We start from the raw sequence: 19,041 nt of genomic DNA, 5'->3' as shown, positions 1-19,041 counted from the left end.
GCTTATATTCCCGAGGCCTATGTTAGTGCACCATTCTTTGATATTATGAACATCAGTAAGCAAATAAGTAAGAACCATGTAAACGAGGGTTGCTTCTCATTCTACTTCCTATACTCCAGGTATGGGCATCCAGAGGGGTTTGAAACACATGAAAAAGGATTGAACAACAAACAAAGCAAAGATACTTGGAAAATTCATCGTCGCTTTGACTTCATAGTGGCATTTTTGGGCGTCATGGTCTTCCTAAATGAAAAGGGGACAGTTGATATCCGTATGGCTAGAATTGTGCAAGCCCTAATTGCCAAGGAAGATCACACACTTGCTCCACTAATATTGTTGGATATCTATCGGGCACTAACACAGTGTAAGTTGGGAGCGACATTCTTCGAAGGCTGCAATATCCTTTTACAAATGTGGTTAATTGAACACCTTCGCCATCATCCAAAATTTATTAACTACAGCCCAAGTAAGAGCAAATTCATTGAAAGCTATGAAGAAAGAGTGAAAGATTACAACTCTCTGGAATGGCCTGAAGCTTGGATTGTCCACTTGATAACTTTGAAGGTAAATCAAATTGAGTGGACTCTAGGATGGCTCCCGGTGATGGAAGTCATATGCATGTCATCCACAAAGAATTGTTTGCTATTGATGAGCTTAAGGAGTATCCAATCGTATGCACCGTAGAGGGTTCTGAGGCAATTGGGAAGATATTAAGTGGTACCTGAGGATGAAGACCTGAGTGTCCAAGTTAATAACTACACCACGAAGCCCCACTTTCGGAGGCTTTAGTCCAACAAATCTGGAATCGTTGCCGATACTTTAAAGAGGATACCCAAGTGCCCGATCTTGCAAGAGGTGAAGTAGATCCATCTATGCCATATGGTTTAAGATAAGGAGTTGCATTAATGATGAGCTAGAGCCCGAGCTTGAAAGGCCCGCCAAAAGGCCTCATATCCAAGCTTTTGATGATAAAGTCCGAGAACGGTTGGCCTAGGGAGAAAAGGAAACGAAATATCAAGACACCATCCATGCCTTAGAGGAAAAGTTGAAGAACCTCGCATTTGAAAATGACTTGTAGGCACAGGTGGTTGAAGGTGAAAAGAGAAAATTGACCTGAGAGAACGAGGCGCTCCGAGCCCAACTCCGGGACATGAGGATCGCTGCCAAAATGCCTATAAGGAGCGAGAGATATGAAAAACTCATCCATAACTTGAGAATAAGGCACACGACTATGCAGCTGACTTGATGAAGATCGAAAAGGATTTGTTAGATGCTCAAAAAAAGTTGGCCAAAGGAGTAGAAGAACATGCCCACCGTTTGAAACAGAAATACGACAAAGAAATAACAGTTCTAAAGAAAAAGTTGTTTGCCCTTGAAAATGAAATGGTCCAGCAAACAAAAGATTTTAAGACAGAAAAAAGAGCATTGCTACGCACTAATTTTCCGACTAGAAGAAAGCAAAACAACACAGACACACAAGTGTTGGAAGCCCGGGCACAGCAAATTGGGTGTCTGCTTCAAGAAAAAGGAATTAACAGAACAAGGATCAAGGAGATAGCTGACTATGTCGTCATGAAATGTCACGAATGTGAAAACATGACTAGGTCCATATTTTTCGCTTCCATGATGACCTTCGTCCACCAGGTGATGGATGACTTGGACCGTCTTCAAGAAAAAATAGTGTGAAAGCCCGAGTAAGACCAGCTAATGCCCCATAGGCTCCCACAGTACCAGTAGAGGCTCTTATGTACTTTTGAGTTTTCAATCTTTTTCTAGTCTGTACTTTACCTTTTCCGAATTTTGTTCAAAGTTGTATCGTTTATTTCGAGTCTATCATTTTCCCTTTATAGTCGTCGGTACTTCAATTCCCTGTAATGAAAAACCAAAAAAAAGATATCTTTGTTAATGAAATGAAAAAATGTGTGTGGTTATTTCACACTTGTCCCCTGAACTACGTAATGATCTAATTCATGCGGTGTCATGATACGTAGGCAATCCACGTTGGATTTGATAGCCGTTGAAAAAAAAGGGAGATAACAAAGCTAGGATGAAACACACAGCCGATGCAAAAGCATTTAGAAAAATGTTTAACCATTTAGGTGCATTGCATCCCCCAATATGTGATTCCCTATATGTTAAATGTCTCGAACTAACCGGTTTATTGTGTATGCTATTAAATATGTCCTGTATTTTAGGTGGTTGGTTTTGTGGTAGTATGGCTTCCCATCCCTATTTCACAAGATCCAAGGGCAGTATTCCTATGGCTTCCAAAAGTCATCTACCAATCATTAATCCTTCAGAGGATAGCCCGGTATCGGTTATCCTAGTGTCAGAATCAGCAACTGCTGAAGAAAACAGAATATTGCATTACCGTATGTTAGAGATGTGGGACACTTGGTCTAATGACATAGAATCGTATAGTGCAATCCTCAGATTCCCTAAACTACTTCCCAGGACAAGCGGAACCTCCAACGTCCCTATTCCTTTAACCAACCCATTTATACCGTTTGGGTACCCCACCATATCAGCTAATTTCACCGGTGTGCCTTCTGAGGTTTGCCCCTAGGCACCATTTTTGGGAGTATCTTCTATAGTATTCACTGCACCAAGAATCTCTACTGCGGCACAGCCAACAATGCCCAGGCCATTATTCAAACCGTCAGCCTTCACCTTTCAAGTACCACAATTTCAGCTAGACACAGCCCGTGTCACCCTAAACTCCTACCCTTAGCACCCACCGTATGAGTCTACCATGGAACAGGAAAGAACCGTGAGGAACCCCAATCAAGAAGAGATAGCTCAGAAGATGAAAAGCATCAAACAAAGTCTTAAGAACATGCAAGGCCTGAGTGGCCAAAAGAGTGTTTCGTATGTCGATCTGTGCATGTTTCCTCATGTTCATTTGCCCGTTGGTTTTAAAATGCCAAAATTCGAGAAATATGACGTATATGGAGACATGATCGCCCATTTGAAAAGATATTTGAATCAGCTGAGAGGGGCGGGGGGAAAGGAAGAACTTCTGATGGCCTATTTTGGGCAGAGCTTGATAGGAATTGCGTTTGAGTGGTGCATGGATCAAGACATCTCCCATTGGCATATATGGGACGACCCGGCCCAGGATTTTGTAAGGCAATTTCAATACAACATGGATATAGCCCCGGACAGGAATTCTTTGACCAACTTCAAAAAGAAAGCCTCGGAAAGTTTCTATGAATATGTTATTAAATGGCGTGAACAAGCAGCCAGGGTAGAACCAGCAATGGATGAGGCTAAGATGGTCAATGTTTTATTACAGGCCCAGGAGGCTGATTATTTTCAAAACATGATGCCAGTCATAGGCAAACCATTTGCGAAGGCCATAAAAATTGGAGAAATGGTAGAAAACGACCTGAAAATAGGTTGCATCATAAGTCAATCAGCTTTAAGAGCCACTTCCCAAGCCATCCAGAGCGGCTCGGGAGGTTTAGCAAGCCGGAAGAAAAAATAAGAAGTAACCATGATGGCTTCAAGCTTGAGAAACTCTCGTCAACCTCGAGATTATTTTGGTCCACCTTCCAGGACCCCGCAGCATTACTACCCCCACCAGGATGCAACATATGGCCCCACATCCTTATAAGGTAATGAACGCCCAATCATACGCACGACCACAGCAGCATTACAATCAAAATAGAGCTCCACCTCCAAGTAATAACCATCCTCACCAAGCTCCGTATAATCTTCGTCCACCAAAGAACAATTACCAATATAACACACACCCCCGTGAACCACCCAGGAAGACTAACTTTACCCCTATTGGTGAATCTTATTCCAGCTTATTCCCAAAGTTAGTCCAAATGGGTCTATTGCAGCATGTACCTCCAAACAGGTAGAATCTGGAATCTCCATCTTACCGACCAGGTACCAGGTGCGCTTATCACTTTAGGGGCGGAAGGACATGACACTGAAGATTGTTGTACCCTTAAGAGAGCAGTTGAGAATCTGATAGAACAGAAGCGGGTAGTGTTGAGGGACGAGGAAGTCCCTAATGTAACTAACAACCCATTACCGGCTTACAACAACGGGCCGATCATCGGGATGATCTGTAAGGACAAAGAATTTGACCCAATATTTAAAGCTATCATCGCCATCGCTGACTCCGAAAAGAAACCCAAAGCGGTGGCAAAATAAGTTAGGGATGAGAAGAAGATAAATTCCACTCCCCAAAATGCAGAAAAGACGATGGAGACAAAGGAAGGGGCAGCACCTGGTAAAGAGACTATTCTCTATGTTCCTAGGGCCCCCAGGAAAGAACAACTCATGTTGAGCCCTTCCAAAAGACTTGAACAGAGGAAAATCACGCTGAATATGCTAAAGATGTATATACCAAAAGGGGCTTATGTGGCACGGAGGCCAATAATTCCACCCAGGCTGGATGAGCCTTTAGTCATTACCCGCGCATAATAGAGCCCCATGGAAGACCCCATTTCTATCCCTTGGAACTACAATAAGACAGTGGTCATATACAAAGGAAAGCAAGTTATGGGAGAAGTAAATGAAATGAACCAATCTGGGAAGTATCATAACGTAGAAGAATTGAACAAAACAAAGCATAAGCACTTTCCATTCAAGAAGCCGGTTAGTGCTGAAGAAGCAGAGGAATTTTTCCGGAAGATGAAAACCTTGAAGTATGTTGTAATTGATCAACTTAGAAAGACCTCTTCCCAGGTTTCACTTTTGTCCTTGTTGATGAGCTCAAATAAACATCAGAAAGTGCTTGTAAAGACACTGAATGAGGCGTATGTTCCGATTGAGACCACAGTTGAACAGTTGGAAAGAATGGAGAGCGATTTTTCGAGGTCAACCAAATCTCTTTCAGCCAAAATGACTTGCCTCCAAAAGGAGCCGCCCACAACAAAGCCCTTCACTTGACTGTCAAGTGTGAAGGATATTATGTGAAAATGGTTATGTTAGACGGTGGGTCTGGAGTTAACATTTGCCCTCTATCCACATTACAAAGGATGAAAATTGGGACAGAAAGTATCAGACCAAATAATATTTGTGTGCGTGCTTTCGTCGGTGTCAAGCGGGATACGATAGGGGAAATTGACTGGGTGCTAACCATTGGCACTGTAGATTTTGAAGTAACATTCCAAGTTCTGGACATGGACACTTCCTATAACTTTCTCTTAGGAAGACCATGGATCCATGCCATAGGAGTCGTGCCCTCTACTCTCCATCAAATGGTCAAAATTTGAACATGAAAACCAAAAAATAGTTGTCCACGGAGAAGATGAACAGTCAATCTATAGGGACCCATCAGTCCCATGCCTGGAGGCTAGAGAGGGAAGAGAACACATCGTCTACCAAGCCTTTTAAATTGTGGCCGCCGACCAGTGAGAATAAGGAACCCCATGTCCTCAACCGTGCTTATCAAACACATCAATCATGGTTGCCAGTGAAATGATCAAACATAGGTACAAGCCCAGGAAAGGGCTCGGGGTATCCTTACAAGTTGTCACAGAGCCTGTCATTTTGATTGTCAAAAATAAGTTCTTTGGCATAGGTTTTCAAGCTACCAATACAGGCGTAAAGTGGGCCGATGAACGTAAGGAAAATGGGTGGGTCCTGCCTCAGCCAGTCCTGCACCTTGCCAGGTCGTTTGTTATGCCAAGGTATATAGAAGAAGAAGAGGCCTTCACGACCGAAGAAATTGAGGACATTTGAGGGGCAATGAGGCAAATGTTGTACGAGGTTCACATGGTCCAACCAGCCGAAGGCTCAAGCACTGCTGAGGTGCAATACTTGGAGCCAAATGCTAAACTTCAAAATTGGAAGGCTACTCCATTCCTTGTCAAGAGGGAATCCTATTCTAATAATGCAGACTTAAACAACATGACATGTTTGCGGACTTCATGCCCAGATCCTAAAACGTTGTTTAACTGTGAAATAATGAATCAAAAACCATAATATGATGAAGATGAGGCTTTTAGGGAAATAAACCAAGAATTAGAACAATTTGAGAATAATCCTAAGCCAAACTTAAATGAAATCGAGCCAGTTAATTTGGGCAGTTCAGAAGAGATCAGAGAAACCATGATAAACATTCACACTGAGGAAAAAACTAGAGATGCATTGATTCAACTTTTGTTTGAATTTAAAGATGTGTTTACATGGTATTACAGTGATATTCCAGTACTAAGTGTCGATTTAGTAGTACATAAGTTGCCAACGTATCCCAACTGTCTACCCGTCCAACAAAAGCAAAGACAATTCAAAACAGACATCAGCGATAAGATCAAAGAAGAGGTTGTCAAACAATTAAAAGTTGGTGTAATCCGAGTAGTCTGATACACCACATGGTTGGCCAATGTAGTTCTAGTACCAAAGAAGGACGGGAAGATCCGAGTATGTGTTGACTATAGGGATTTGAACAAAGCAATCCCCAAAGACAACTTTCCGTTACCAAATATTCACATTCTTGTCGATAATTGTACCAAACATGAGATATAGTCTTTCGTGGTTTGTTATACTGATACCACCAGGTTCTAATGGATGAAGAAGACATAGAAAAGATGGCTTTCACCACACCCTAGGGCATGTACTGTTATAGGGTCATGCCATTTGGTTTAAAGAACGTCGGGGCAACTTACATGAGAGCTATGACTGCCATCTTCCATGACATGATGCACCAGGAAATTGAGGTGTATGTGGATGATGTGATCATTAAATCCAGAACGCAGGAAGACCATATGTAGGATCTGAGAAAGTTCTTTGAGCGTCTGCGCAAGTATGACCTATAGTTGAATCCAGCTAAATATGCATTCGGAGTTCCATCTGGGAATTTTTGGGGTTTATAGTTAGCCGGAGGGGTATCGAGTTAGATCCTACAAAGATAAAATCTATTCGGGATTTACCACCTTCGAGAACCAAGAAAGAGGTCATGAGTCTGCTGGGAAGATTGAATTACATCAGCAGGTTCATTGCTCAACTAACTACCACGTGTGAGTCCATATTTAAATTATTGAAGAAAGATGTGGCAATCAGATAGATGGATGAGTGTTAAGAAGCTTTCGATAAAATCAAAGAATATCTGTCGAATCTGCTAGTGTTGGCTCCACCCGAGCCTAGGAGACCTTTATTCTTGTACTTGACAATTTTGGAAAAACTCTTTCGGCTGTGTCCTGGGGCAACTTGATGTAACCGGGAAAAGAGAGCAAGCCATATACTATTTGAGCAAGAAGTTCACTAGTTATGAAGCCAAGTACACTTTGTTGGAAAGAACTTGCTACGCCTAACTTGGGTCACCCAGAAGCTTAGACATTACCTGTTGGCCTACACCACATATCTCATAACCACAATGGATCCTTTGAAGTACATATTTCATAACCCAATGCCCACAGGAAGGTTGGCAAAGTGGCAAATCTTGCTCACTGAGTTTGACAATGTCTATTTCACCCGCACGGCGATGAAAGCTCAAGCCTTGGCGGATCACCCAGCTGAGAATCCGGTTGATGATGATTACCAACCCCTGAGTACTTACTTTCTGGATGAGGAAGTAAATTCAGCTGAAGTAATTCTAGAAGACACCAATGCTTGGAAAATGTTCTTTGATGGATCTGTAAACACAAAAGGTGTCGCGATTAGGGCAATTTTGATTTTGCCCATTGGTCAACACTATCCTGCCACAGCCTAGCTTCGGTTCTTCTGTACAAACAACACCACTGAATATGAAGCTTGCATTATGGGTATGAATATGGCAGTTGACATGGATGTGGAAGAATTGTTAATTATGGGAGATTCTGACTTGATTATTCGGTAAGCTCAAGGTGAATGGGAAACTCGGGACATTAAAATTATCCCATACAAGCAACATATGGAAGATATTAGCAAATGATTCAAGTCTGTTGAATTCAAGTACATCTCTCGATTCCACAATGAGTTAGTTGATGCGCTAGCTACCTTGGCGGCAATATTGCTGTATCCGGGTAATGTCCATATTGACCCGTTGGAGATCCAAATTCGAGAAAGACATAGTTATTGCAATACAGTTGAAATAGAACCAGATGTCCAGCCATGGTATCATGATATCAAAAGGTTTTTGAAAATAAAGGAATATCCCAAGCAAGATAGTGGGGGACCAAAAGAGAACCATTAGAAGGCTCGCCAGCAGCTTCTTCTTAAGCAGAGAAGTCTTGTAAAAAAGAACTCCAGATTTGAATCTTTTAAGGTACGTAGATGCCCAAGAGGTTTGAACGATCATGAACGAGTGCATTCGGGAGTATGTGGGCCCCACATAAATGGATATGTCCTTGCAAAGAAAATTCTTCGGGTAGGTTATTACTGGATGACCATGGAAAAGGATTGCTTCAGTTTTGTCCGCAAGTGCCATCAGTGTAAGGTACATGGTGACCTGATTCATGCACTGCCTTCAGAGTTGCATCATATGTTAGTACCTTGGCCGTTTGTTGCCTAGATTATAGATGTCATTGGTCCAATCGAGCCAAAAGCTTCGAATGGGCACAGATTCATCCTGGTTGCCATTGATTATTTCACAAAATGGGTTGAAGCAGTCACTTTCAAAGCCATCACTAAGAAAGCGGTGGTAGAATTCGTGCATTCCAACATCATTTTTCATTTTGGTATTCCCAAAACTATCATTACAAACAATGTTGTAAATCGGAATAGCCATTTGATGAGGGAGGTATGCAAAAAATTTAAGATTACGCATCATAACTCTACCTTTTATCGGCCCAAAGCTAATGGCACTATTGAAGCTACAAACAAGAATATCAAGAAGATCCTCAGAAAAATGATTCAAAGTTCTAGACAATGGCATGAAAAGTTGCCTTTTGCATTATTGGGATATCACAAAACTGTGCACACATCAGTTGGGGCCACGCCCTATTTATTGGTTTACGATACTGAAGCCGTAATAACTGCAGAAGTTGAAATTCCCTCTCATCGATTCATTGTTGAAGCCGAGATTGAGGATGATGAATGGGTCAAGACCTAGTTAGAACAATTAACGATGATTAATGGAAAGCGGATGGCCGCAGTTTGCCATGGGCAGTTGTATCAACAAAGAATGGCCCGTGCTTACAACAAGAAAGTGCAGCCTAGAAACTTTGAAGTGGGGCAACTCGTTCTGAGACGTATTCTACCGCATCATGAGGAAGCAAAAGGAAAATTTGCTCCAAATTGGAAAGGTCCATACATTGTAAGAAAACTGTTGCTGAAAGGAGCATTGTATTTGGGAGACATTGAAGGAAATGATCCCGAAACAGCTGTCAATGCAGATGCGGTCAAAAGGTATTATGTTCGACCCTTTTAAGCGATTTTAATGCTCTCTGATTGGGATGATGAAGGCTTTCATTCTTGCTATCCAAACACTATCAACCAATTACAAACCCTTTGAGTCGGTTACTCTTCTTTGATCACCCTCTTTGGAACCTGAATGTGCTTTAAAAAAAGATGAAAAATGAAAGGAAAAAAAGCAAAACAAAACAAAAGAAAAGCAAAAAATAAAAGTTTCTTTGAACTACGTTCGGCTTGATTCCGAAAGGATACGTAGGCAGCCTCTCTTTGGGTTTCAGTCGCACGAAAACAAAAATTCAAATTTCCCCAAAAGTGAAACTGGGGCAGATGTTATAATGTTTCGGCAATAGTTTTGCTTGAAAGGTTCCAAAGTTGTAATTTAGTCCAAATTATTTTTACCCAAATCCATTTCAAGCCCTTCCGATCAATCGGCGAGAATGTTCAAGAATTGGAGGATACAATCATTTGGATTCGATACAACAAAATAAGAGATATAAAATGAGAGAGTCTTATCGGTGAAAACCTTCACGGGCACCGTAAGGCAATAGTAAGCAGAGAAATTGAAAATGAGAGAGTCTTGATAGTGAAAACTCACAAAAAGCACTATCAGGCGACAGTGAGGAGAAATGAGAGAGGTCAGCTGGTGAAAACCCGCAAAGGGCGCCACTGATCAAAAAAGGGATCCTCACATCAATCGGCATCGACAAAGTCCTGGCAAGGTTTCTCAGTTTTAAGGTATGAGTTATGATGAATTTATGAGAGTTGGATGGTTTACACTGATCAGGCATCCAATCCAAGAGGCATGTCATGTTCATTAAAGTCTGCATACACTCCAGATAAGTCCTTCTTTCTTTTCCCCGAAAGGGATACCTCTCGTTTAAATTCATTTGTTCATTCCATTGCTTGTTTTCTTTGAATCCCTTTCGGTCTAATTCTGTTCTGAAACTAAAACAAAGAAAGGAAGGCAAGATTGGTTTACAAGGTTTTTGTTTGACACAAGCTAATATTCAAGAAGGCACCCAGCCTCGGCAGGTACATCGAGTCGACTTCGACTGGCCATAATGGCCAATGCTTCAAAATCAAAACTCTTGGAAGGAGATAATCAAATTGAAGTGCCTATAAAGGCAAATAAAGTTGAAAAGATTGAGTCCCACGTGGCCAACCATCATGGCAAAGGTTTGAAAATCCAAGATACCCCAAATGCTTTGAAATTGAAGTTGGAAGAAAGAAGCCAGAAATAAAAGGCCTATGAAGGCGAAATAAAGTTGGAAAAGGTTAAATCCCACGCGACTAGCGTTTGCAACAAAGTTTGAGGATCCAAAAGTTTCCCAATGCTCCGAAGTTTAAAAAAAGAAAAAAAAAAGAAAAAAAGGCCAAGTCAAAAAGGAAAGACCTACAAAGGCAAAATAAAGTTGAAAAGGTTGGGTCCCATCGACCAACCGTTATGGAAAAGTCTGGAAAAACCAGAGGTTCTTTAGGGTCAGAAATACAATCGATATTGAGGAAGCAACCAGTTGCAATTGAAAGGGCTAAGATCAAGTGGTTGAAATAATCAAGGCCACAAAACCAACCACCGTTTTAAACTGACAAATTGTTCTTTGTTTGAAAAAACAGGAAACAGGTACAATCCAAAAGTAACCTTGCAAGAAGCAGGTACAACCAAAAAGAAACTGCGCAAGGGCTAGAAACAGCTTCGCAGCAATAACTTTAAAAAGGGAAGTCTTCTCCAAAATTCTTTTTCGCATTTACTCATCCTCTGAATTATATATAAATAAAAAATAAATGATGATGAAAATTATTTTAAAAAAACAAAACAAAAACAACAAAAAAAGAGAAAGACAACAAAGAAAATTCAAAATCATGGTAGTATAGGGTCTCCAATCCCTAGCTGCGTTTTTTAAACATAGGGTCTCCAATCCCTAGTTGATTTTATTTTAGACATAGGGTCTCCACTCCCTAGTCGCTTTTCCAACATAGGGTCTCCACTCCCTAGTTGATGCCAACATAGGGTCTTCATTCCCTAGTTGATGCCAACATAGGGTCTCCACTCCCTAGTTGATGCCAGCATAACCTGATGCCAACATAGGGTCTACATTCCCTAGTTGATGCTAACATAGGGTCTCCACTCCCTAGTTGATTATAGCATAACTTGATGCCAACACAGGGTCTCTATTCCCTAGTTGATGCCAACATTGGGCCTTCATTCCCTAGTTGATGCCAGCATAACCTGATGTCAACATAGGGTCTCCATTCCCTTGTTGATGCCAACATAGGGTCTCCACTCCCTAATTGATGCCAACATAACCTGATAATTTTCCAACATAGGGTCTCCACTCCCTAGTTGATGCCAGCATAACCTGATGCCAACATAGGGTCTGCACTCCCTAGTTGATGCCAACATAGGGTTACCACTCCTTAGTTGATGCCAACATAGGGTCTCCACTCCCTAGTTGATGTCAGCATAACCTGATGCCAACATAGGGCCACCACTCCCTAGTTGATGCCATCATAGGGTTCCCACTCCCTAGTTGATGTCAACGTAGGGTCCCCATTCCCTAGTTGATGCTAACATAAGGTCTCCACTCCCTAGTTGATACCGGCATAGGGTCTCCACTCTCTAGTAGATGATTTTCCAACATAAAGTCTCCAATCCCTAATGGATATCATTTTTTTAGACATAGGGTCACCACTCCCTAGTCTCTTTTTCCACGATACACAATCTCGACCTTTTATTTGCTTTCAATAATAAAGTAGTATAGAGTTTTTTTACCAATAACTCATGATATTTTCCTAGTGAAAACTGGGGCAGAAAAAACTTTGTTTGTTTGTTTGTTTTGGTGCCTGAGCAGGTTTTATCTCGAGGCACGGGTTTGAGACGATCAAAAGAAGAAGTCTTAATCCAGAATAAAAGAAAAAAAAAGTGAACTCAAAGTGCAGAAACGAAGAAAAGATGTGGACTACTTAAAACATGATTGAAATTACAAGCTTTGAATGTCCCGCCTTGATCTGAAAATCTAAAGAAGAATGAACCAACCTTGCAGTTAACAAGTATCAAGATTCAGATCAGAGTCTGCATAAAGAACCAGCCTAGACTCAATATCAAGATTCAGAAGTTTTATAGATAGGAATCTTGTAACTCGTAGCTCATAGGCTTAGTTAGTTTAGTTTTTCATTTAGATTTTGGTGTAATAAGGAGCTCAACAAGCAGAAACAGCAGCAACAACAGTGAAATCACAGCTATTCGGTAGTCCCAGCTACCAAGACTTTTAGAACTACACTGACCTGATTCCTTTATAGTCAAGGATATGTAGGCAACCTCCGAAGCAAGGTTTGGTCAAACTTTTTAAAATGCTTCCCATAGAATATTCAAACGGGCAACAATTGCTCGTGATTGCTCACTTTATCTTTGCCCGAAAACTCTTCATGTTTCCCAGCAAAGAGGGGCAGCTGTGAGCACCTAGTTTTTGCCCCGCATGGAAATAACTTGTAAAAATAGACCAAGAATAATTTTAATGGATTTTAGGAGTTTTTCTTAATTTAGGTGCATTTCATGCATGTTTAATATTTTAAAATCATAAGAAAAATTATAAAAATTGTTACATTTTAGTTTCATGTCATCGTAGGTTTAATTTGCATTTTTAGAAATTAATTACTTATTAATTATAGAACTAATACATAAAAATCACAATAAAAAAATATGTTAGTCATTTTACATGTATTTTTAGTTAAATAATTGGTTAAGTGATAGTTAACATGCTAATTTTGTAAATTTAGTTTCAATTTAGGTGTGCTATCTAAAGTGGTTGATTTAGCAATTAAAATAAGAGAAGGATTGGGTTGTTGCCATTACTAACTAGACTAAACAAAATCAATAGCCAACTGCCCAAAATAGCAGCCCAAACCCACACTTAATTCGCCCTATAACCTTGCCCAAGCCCATACTATCCCAGGCCCAACAGGATTCCCCTCCTTTAAAACACCACCTTCCCAAATCCCTAAAAGGGACCTAATTTCACTCCCTTACCTAGAGACTAAAAAATCAGACCCCCCCAGAGTTAAAAATCAGCGTTGTTTTTCCCCTTTTCTATCTTCTCTTCTCAAAACAGACACACGCATTAGAGACCTAATTTAGACCTAAACAATCCCTACACTTCTAGCAGCAGCCGAAACCCGCCTAATCTTCTTTAATCTAGAGCAGCGGCAAACTTTAACCTCCGAAACAGAGAATCAGTGACCCTACAACACTCTTACTCAATGCCGATGCCAACCCCTTAACCAAAAAATCCAAAAACGGCGCATCTCACCATCCAAAAGCTATCTCTGAATTCACATTTAGAAGCCATATCTACAAAGAATTTCAACAAGCTTCAAGAAGAACAAGAAAGGAGTTGAAGAACCATGAATTTTTTTTTAAAAAAAATATATCAATTCTGGAAATTTGATTTGTTGGGTCAGTAGTCAGTGTTGCTGGAATTCTTCTCATTTTTTTGGCTTTTGTTTGGCATTCTTATTGCCATTTCCATTTTCATCTTTTACTAAAGTGGGTGTTTAAGTTTGTAATACAACATATTAAAATTCAATAATATGCTTGGTTTATATGGAATTCTTTTATTATACATTGTTGATAATTGAGTGTTGTTGAAATAAGCAGAATGTGACTGAAACTATTGAAGTTGTATATGTTATTTTTTTCTTTTCGTCGAACCATGAATGTGTTTATGATAAATTTATATATTTTTGGCTTTTGTTTCATGGCTTATACGTTTTTTGGCTTTTGTTTCATGAATAAGTTTAATAATATGATGTCATGTGTAGAAATAAAAAAATATTATTTCATTTATTAGATCTAAAAAGAAAAACAATAAATTGAAGTGTCTTGGGAAGAAAGGTGTAGGCTAGTTGCTAAACGATTTGGGCCGACCAAATGGGCCACTAGCATTAAAAAATTTGATATAAGACTAGGATAAGAATAAGATTTGGACTGGATTAAGCTTCATTGCACCTTGGGCTTTTAGTTAAATGCTGGAATTTTTTGTAATCTCAAACTTAGAAAGAAACAAATCATGAATATCCGTAGAAATGCCTTTAGGAGTGTCTTGAAATTATTATTGTGATTGTATATACGTTCGCGTGACATGATTATGATTCCCAAAAAATAAACCAAAGTATGCGTTCGCGCAACTTTGGGCAAAACAATCTTGATAATTAATAAAGCGGGATTAATTGTGTACACATATACGTGACATGATTCTTGATATGCAGAATGAAATGAGTACACTTACGCGTGACTCGTTTTAAGATAATTACGTAACTACGGATAATCAAGCAATTAAAAGCGGTAAAAGGGTAAAAGTACATAGGTTTTAAAATGAATAATTAAATAATTTAATTAAACCAGGTATGATTAAAGCGACCGTGCTAAAATCACGAAAACCCGGGAATGCCTAACACATTCCCTCGGGTTAACAGAATTCCTTACCGGCCTTCTAATTTCGGAGACTTTAAAAGAAGTCAAATTTTCTCAATTTGTGATTTAAAATAAACTGGTGACTTGGGACACCATATAATTATCTCAAGTGGCGACTCTGAAATTAAATAAATAATCTCATTTCGATTAATATCACTTTAATTAGAAAAACTACCCATCCCCTCGGGAAAAAGGAGGTGTGACAGAGATAATCTTGTTATAAAGTCTATATTTACCATCTTCGCTCAAAAATATGTGTATTCTGTGGTAAAATACTAGGCTTTCTGTTGCTTAACTTTCACTTGCCGACAATTTCGACACTTGGCCACAAAGTCTGCGACTTATTTTTCACATTGTTCCACCAAAAAATCTCCTCGAGGTCATGATATATCTTTGGGGAATCTGGGTAGATGGAATACCTGGAATTATGGGCTTATAACATGATCCTCCCTCTATAAGTCCATCTTTGTTTGGAACAAACAATCCGTCTTGGTACCTCAAAGTGCCATAATCTCCGCCTCATTCAAAAGCCATCGTCTTATACTGGTGAATCCCCTCTTTCAGCTGTAATAATTAGGGATCATGAAACTGTTTCTCCTTCACTATTACATGACCATATATGATGTTTGGATATAAAATATAAAGTTTTAAAAAAATTAGATTTAAGTTGCGGAAAAACCGACTAAAGATTTGCCTTGTAATGAAACTTTTTGAGAAATACATTTCGTGTGTCATATGAGGTCTTTTGAGACATATTATATACCAAATTGAAGGTCTTGGAATGTAGTTTTCAATTCTCTTAGCCATTTGTTCATACGACATCCGGATAAAAAGATATAAGCATCGGAAGAAGGGTCAATGCTAGGGTGTCAAGCTAGCACCAATGTTAGGGTGCCAAGCTAACGCCTCTTTGACTTTTCAAAAGTGGATATATACATCCCTTATGTTGTCTCTTTCTTCATTTTTCCACAGACCACGACCAAAATAAGACCATAAACTTACCCTTAAGATCTCTACAAGGGTTTCAAAAAAGATTAACATCCCGGGTACGAAATCAAGAAGCGATAACATTAGAACGATCCCTACGACCTAAGTATCGCTATACTGCCTCTCTTTTTCTTTGTAGTTTGAGTTTTGAAAGGTACTTCATAGTTAAGAAAATGTCTACTTTCTGTATTTAAGATTTTTAATATCAAGGAAGGTTGATAAATTCATTTTCTAATAGTTAGAACTCACGGGACGATGATCGGAAGTCGTGAGTTCGATTTATTCCACTTTTAATGGACTATTTTTGGAGTCCACTCGTGTTGGCCTCTTGTGTTACTGATTTATGGAGTTTGGAAGGATAAATGGCATGGAGAAATGCCACATAAAGTAGGGTAGTGGGTTGGTCGCTCGTCGTTGTAGTTTCGGGCTACTTGATAACTTGTTGATTGGGTGTGTTATGGTATATTTGGGTTTTTTGTTGTATTAAAGGTCCCAAATTGTAGTTAGGTTGTTTTTGAGTTTATGGTTGTATTGTGTTGTTGTCTCGCCTATAGTAGGCTTTAGAGAGCAGTAAAATCTGTGAAAATGCTACCCATTTTATTTTAGAATCAAGTTATCGTTTGTGATACGTGATATACTAGCGCCATCTAAGTTGTACATGTATTTCTTTGTTATAGTGTTGATGCGCTAGTTGTCATAAGCTTGTTGTTGAGTTGCATTGATGAATTGAGGTATGTTAAAGTTATCCCTTATTTTTTTTTGGCATGATCCATATGTTACAAATGAAATGAGCAAACACAGAACTTTCACAAATGACTCTATTCTTAGAAGTACTAGGGGTGCTTATGTTCTTGATTACCCATATGTCCTATAATCATATTGTCTATTCATGAGTCTTAGAAAATACGTAAGTTGATAAAGTTTATTTGTGATATTAACCGAAGGCATATTGATCTTATGACATTCCGAGAGATCTTATTAACTTACTTCATTATGAATTGCATTTATTTATACATGTATATTGACTCATGACCAGATGGCGCTATATATACGTATATTATATGTATATGGGGTATGGGGAAAGGTTATGCGTTATATACGCACCACCACCTGATCAGCTGGTATACATTGATGATTTTGCCCACTAAGGACGAGATGATATGATAGGATGCCCTCAGAGGCTTGATGATGTTATGTACACATATACCTATGCATGATATGATATTTATACGCATACGCATGACATTATAATATTTCATGATTCACAGAGCTACTCAGACTTACAGGTTGAGTTTTTTACTCCATGTTTCTTTCATGTCTTTATATATTGCTTTCATGCCTTACATACTCGGTACTTTATTTATATGGACGTCCTTTTTGCCTAAGAATGGTTTCATGCCCGCAAGTCTCGATAGACAATTTGAGAGTCCTAGTAGGCTATTAGCTCAGCGGAAGGTGTTAGTGCACTCCACTTGCTCCAGAGTTGCCTATTTGGTCAGTATGATTTGGACATGTATTAATTGGTATGGCGGGAACCTGTCCCAACCTTTATGATGTTTATGTACTCATAGAGGCTTGTAGACAGATGTCATGTATATGGATACTTGTGTGGCCTTGTCGGTCTATGTTTTGAGTTTATAAATGATCATGTTGACCTTATAGGTCTGTATGTCACATGTATAATTTTCTATATAATGTTGGGTCATCCTATGTCCAGTATTCCCTTATGTTTTATTTTGATTATCTTATAACGACCCTTTTGGGCCATTTACCCATGATGGTATTATAATAAAGATATGATACGTTGGTACTCGGTTAAGTAAGGCACCAGGTGCCCGTCGCGGCCCGTCGGTTTGGGTCGTGACAGAAGGATAGTGAACTATTATGCAATTGCTAATGGGTATGGCTTGAAGATTGAAAAAATAGATCTTACTAGGGCTAAATATGTTTGTGATGTTGGATGCCCTTTTAAATGTTCTATCTCGGATAAAAAGACTAATGAGTTTAGTATCAAAAACTTGAAAGCAGTCCATAATTGTGATCCTTGTTATAAAAACCCAAGGGCTAATGCTAAGATATTAGCACAATATTTAAGACTAAACTACAAAACAATCCTGAGTACACTATTAAGGATCTGAGAGGGGAATAAAAGACTGATTTTAAGCTTAATGTGATAAAATCAAAACTTAAAAGGGCTAAGGTGATGACCCTTGAGAAGTTAGATAGGAGTTTCTAGGATGAATATGACAAGCTTGAAGCCTATGGTCAAGAACTAAGACAGTCTAATCCTGGGAGTGATGTTGCAATCAACATATCAAAGGATGTTTTGGAAGAAGGAAAAATAAGGTTCTTGAGATTGTACATATGTTTCCAAGCTTTGAAGCTAGGATTCAAAAGTGGATTGAGACCACTTATTGGTTTGGATGGTACTTTCTTGAAGGTAAAATGCAAGGATCAACTATTGGTGGCCATGGGACAGGATTCTATGAATCAGTTCTATGCACTTGCTTGGGCAGTGGTTGACAAGGAAACAAGCAGGACCTGAAGTTGGTTTGTTGAGCTTTTGAATATGTCTTTGGACCTAAAATGGGGATGGAGTGACATTTATATCAGACATGCAAAAGGTACCAAATTTCACTTCTAAAATTTCAATTATGTTTTTTCTGTTTTGGTTGTTATAATTCTGTTTTTTCTTTTTATCAATGCCTTTTGCTTTCTTTAGCTTTTGGTTGATATAATTCTTTTTTTTGTCAACATCACATAGATTATTGGATGTTATGAGCACTGTACTTCCTAATGCTCATCACAGGTATTGTGCTAGACACATTGAATTCAACTAGTTAAAAAAATAAAGGAGTGGGGAAATGAGGAAGTTGATGTAATGACATGCTTGGAATACTCATGAAGAAGAGTTTAAAGATCAATTGTTGAAGCTTGGGGGGATGTCAAAGGATACTGCAAGGGACTTGATCAATTATCCACCAAAAGCATGGTGTAGAGCCTACTTTGATACACAGTATAAAAATCTAATGGTGGATAACAACTTTACTGAGTCCTTTAATGCATGGATTCTAGATGCTAGACATATGCCAATTATCGAGATATTGGAGGCAATAAGGATCAAGGTAATGGAAAGGTTTGCAGATTATTAAGGCAAAGCTATGAGCTGGAATGCAAATATCAGTCCACTATGTATGAAACTATACAATAACTATAGGGCAATATCACATGCTTGCACTTTAAACTTTAATGGAGACTATGGCTTTGAAATCACATAAGGTAAAGACAAACAT

General features: G+C 39.2%; 1 protein-coding gene across 1 annotated transcript; it reads left to right on the top strand.

Moving 5' to 3' along the window:
- The first annotated feature begins 2,752 nt into the window (after positions 1 to 2,752).
- Positions 2,753 to 3,487, top strand: LOC142165478 (uncharacterized). The gene has a single exon (XM_075224023.1). It carries the CDS (start codon positions 2,753 to 2,755, stop codon positions 3,485 to 3,487), a length of 735 nt encoding a protein of 244 aa, XP_075080124.1.
- The last annotated feature ends 15,554 nt before the right edge of the window (positions 3,488 to 19,041 follow it).

This window comes from Nicotiana tabacum, chromosome 10, assembly GCF_000715075.1.
Source record: "Nicotiana tabacum cultivar K326 chromosome 10, ASM71507v2, whole genome shotgun sequence".
Lineage (NCBI taxonomy): Eukaryota > Viridiplantae > Streptophyta > Magnoliopsida > Solanales > Solanaceae > Nicotiana > Nicotiana tabacum.
This window is presented reverse-complemented; position numbering and strand designations above follow the sequence as displayed.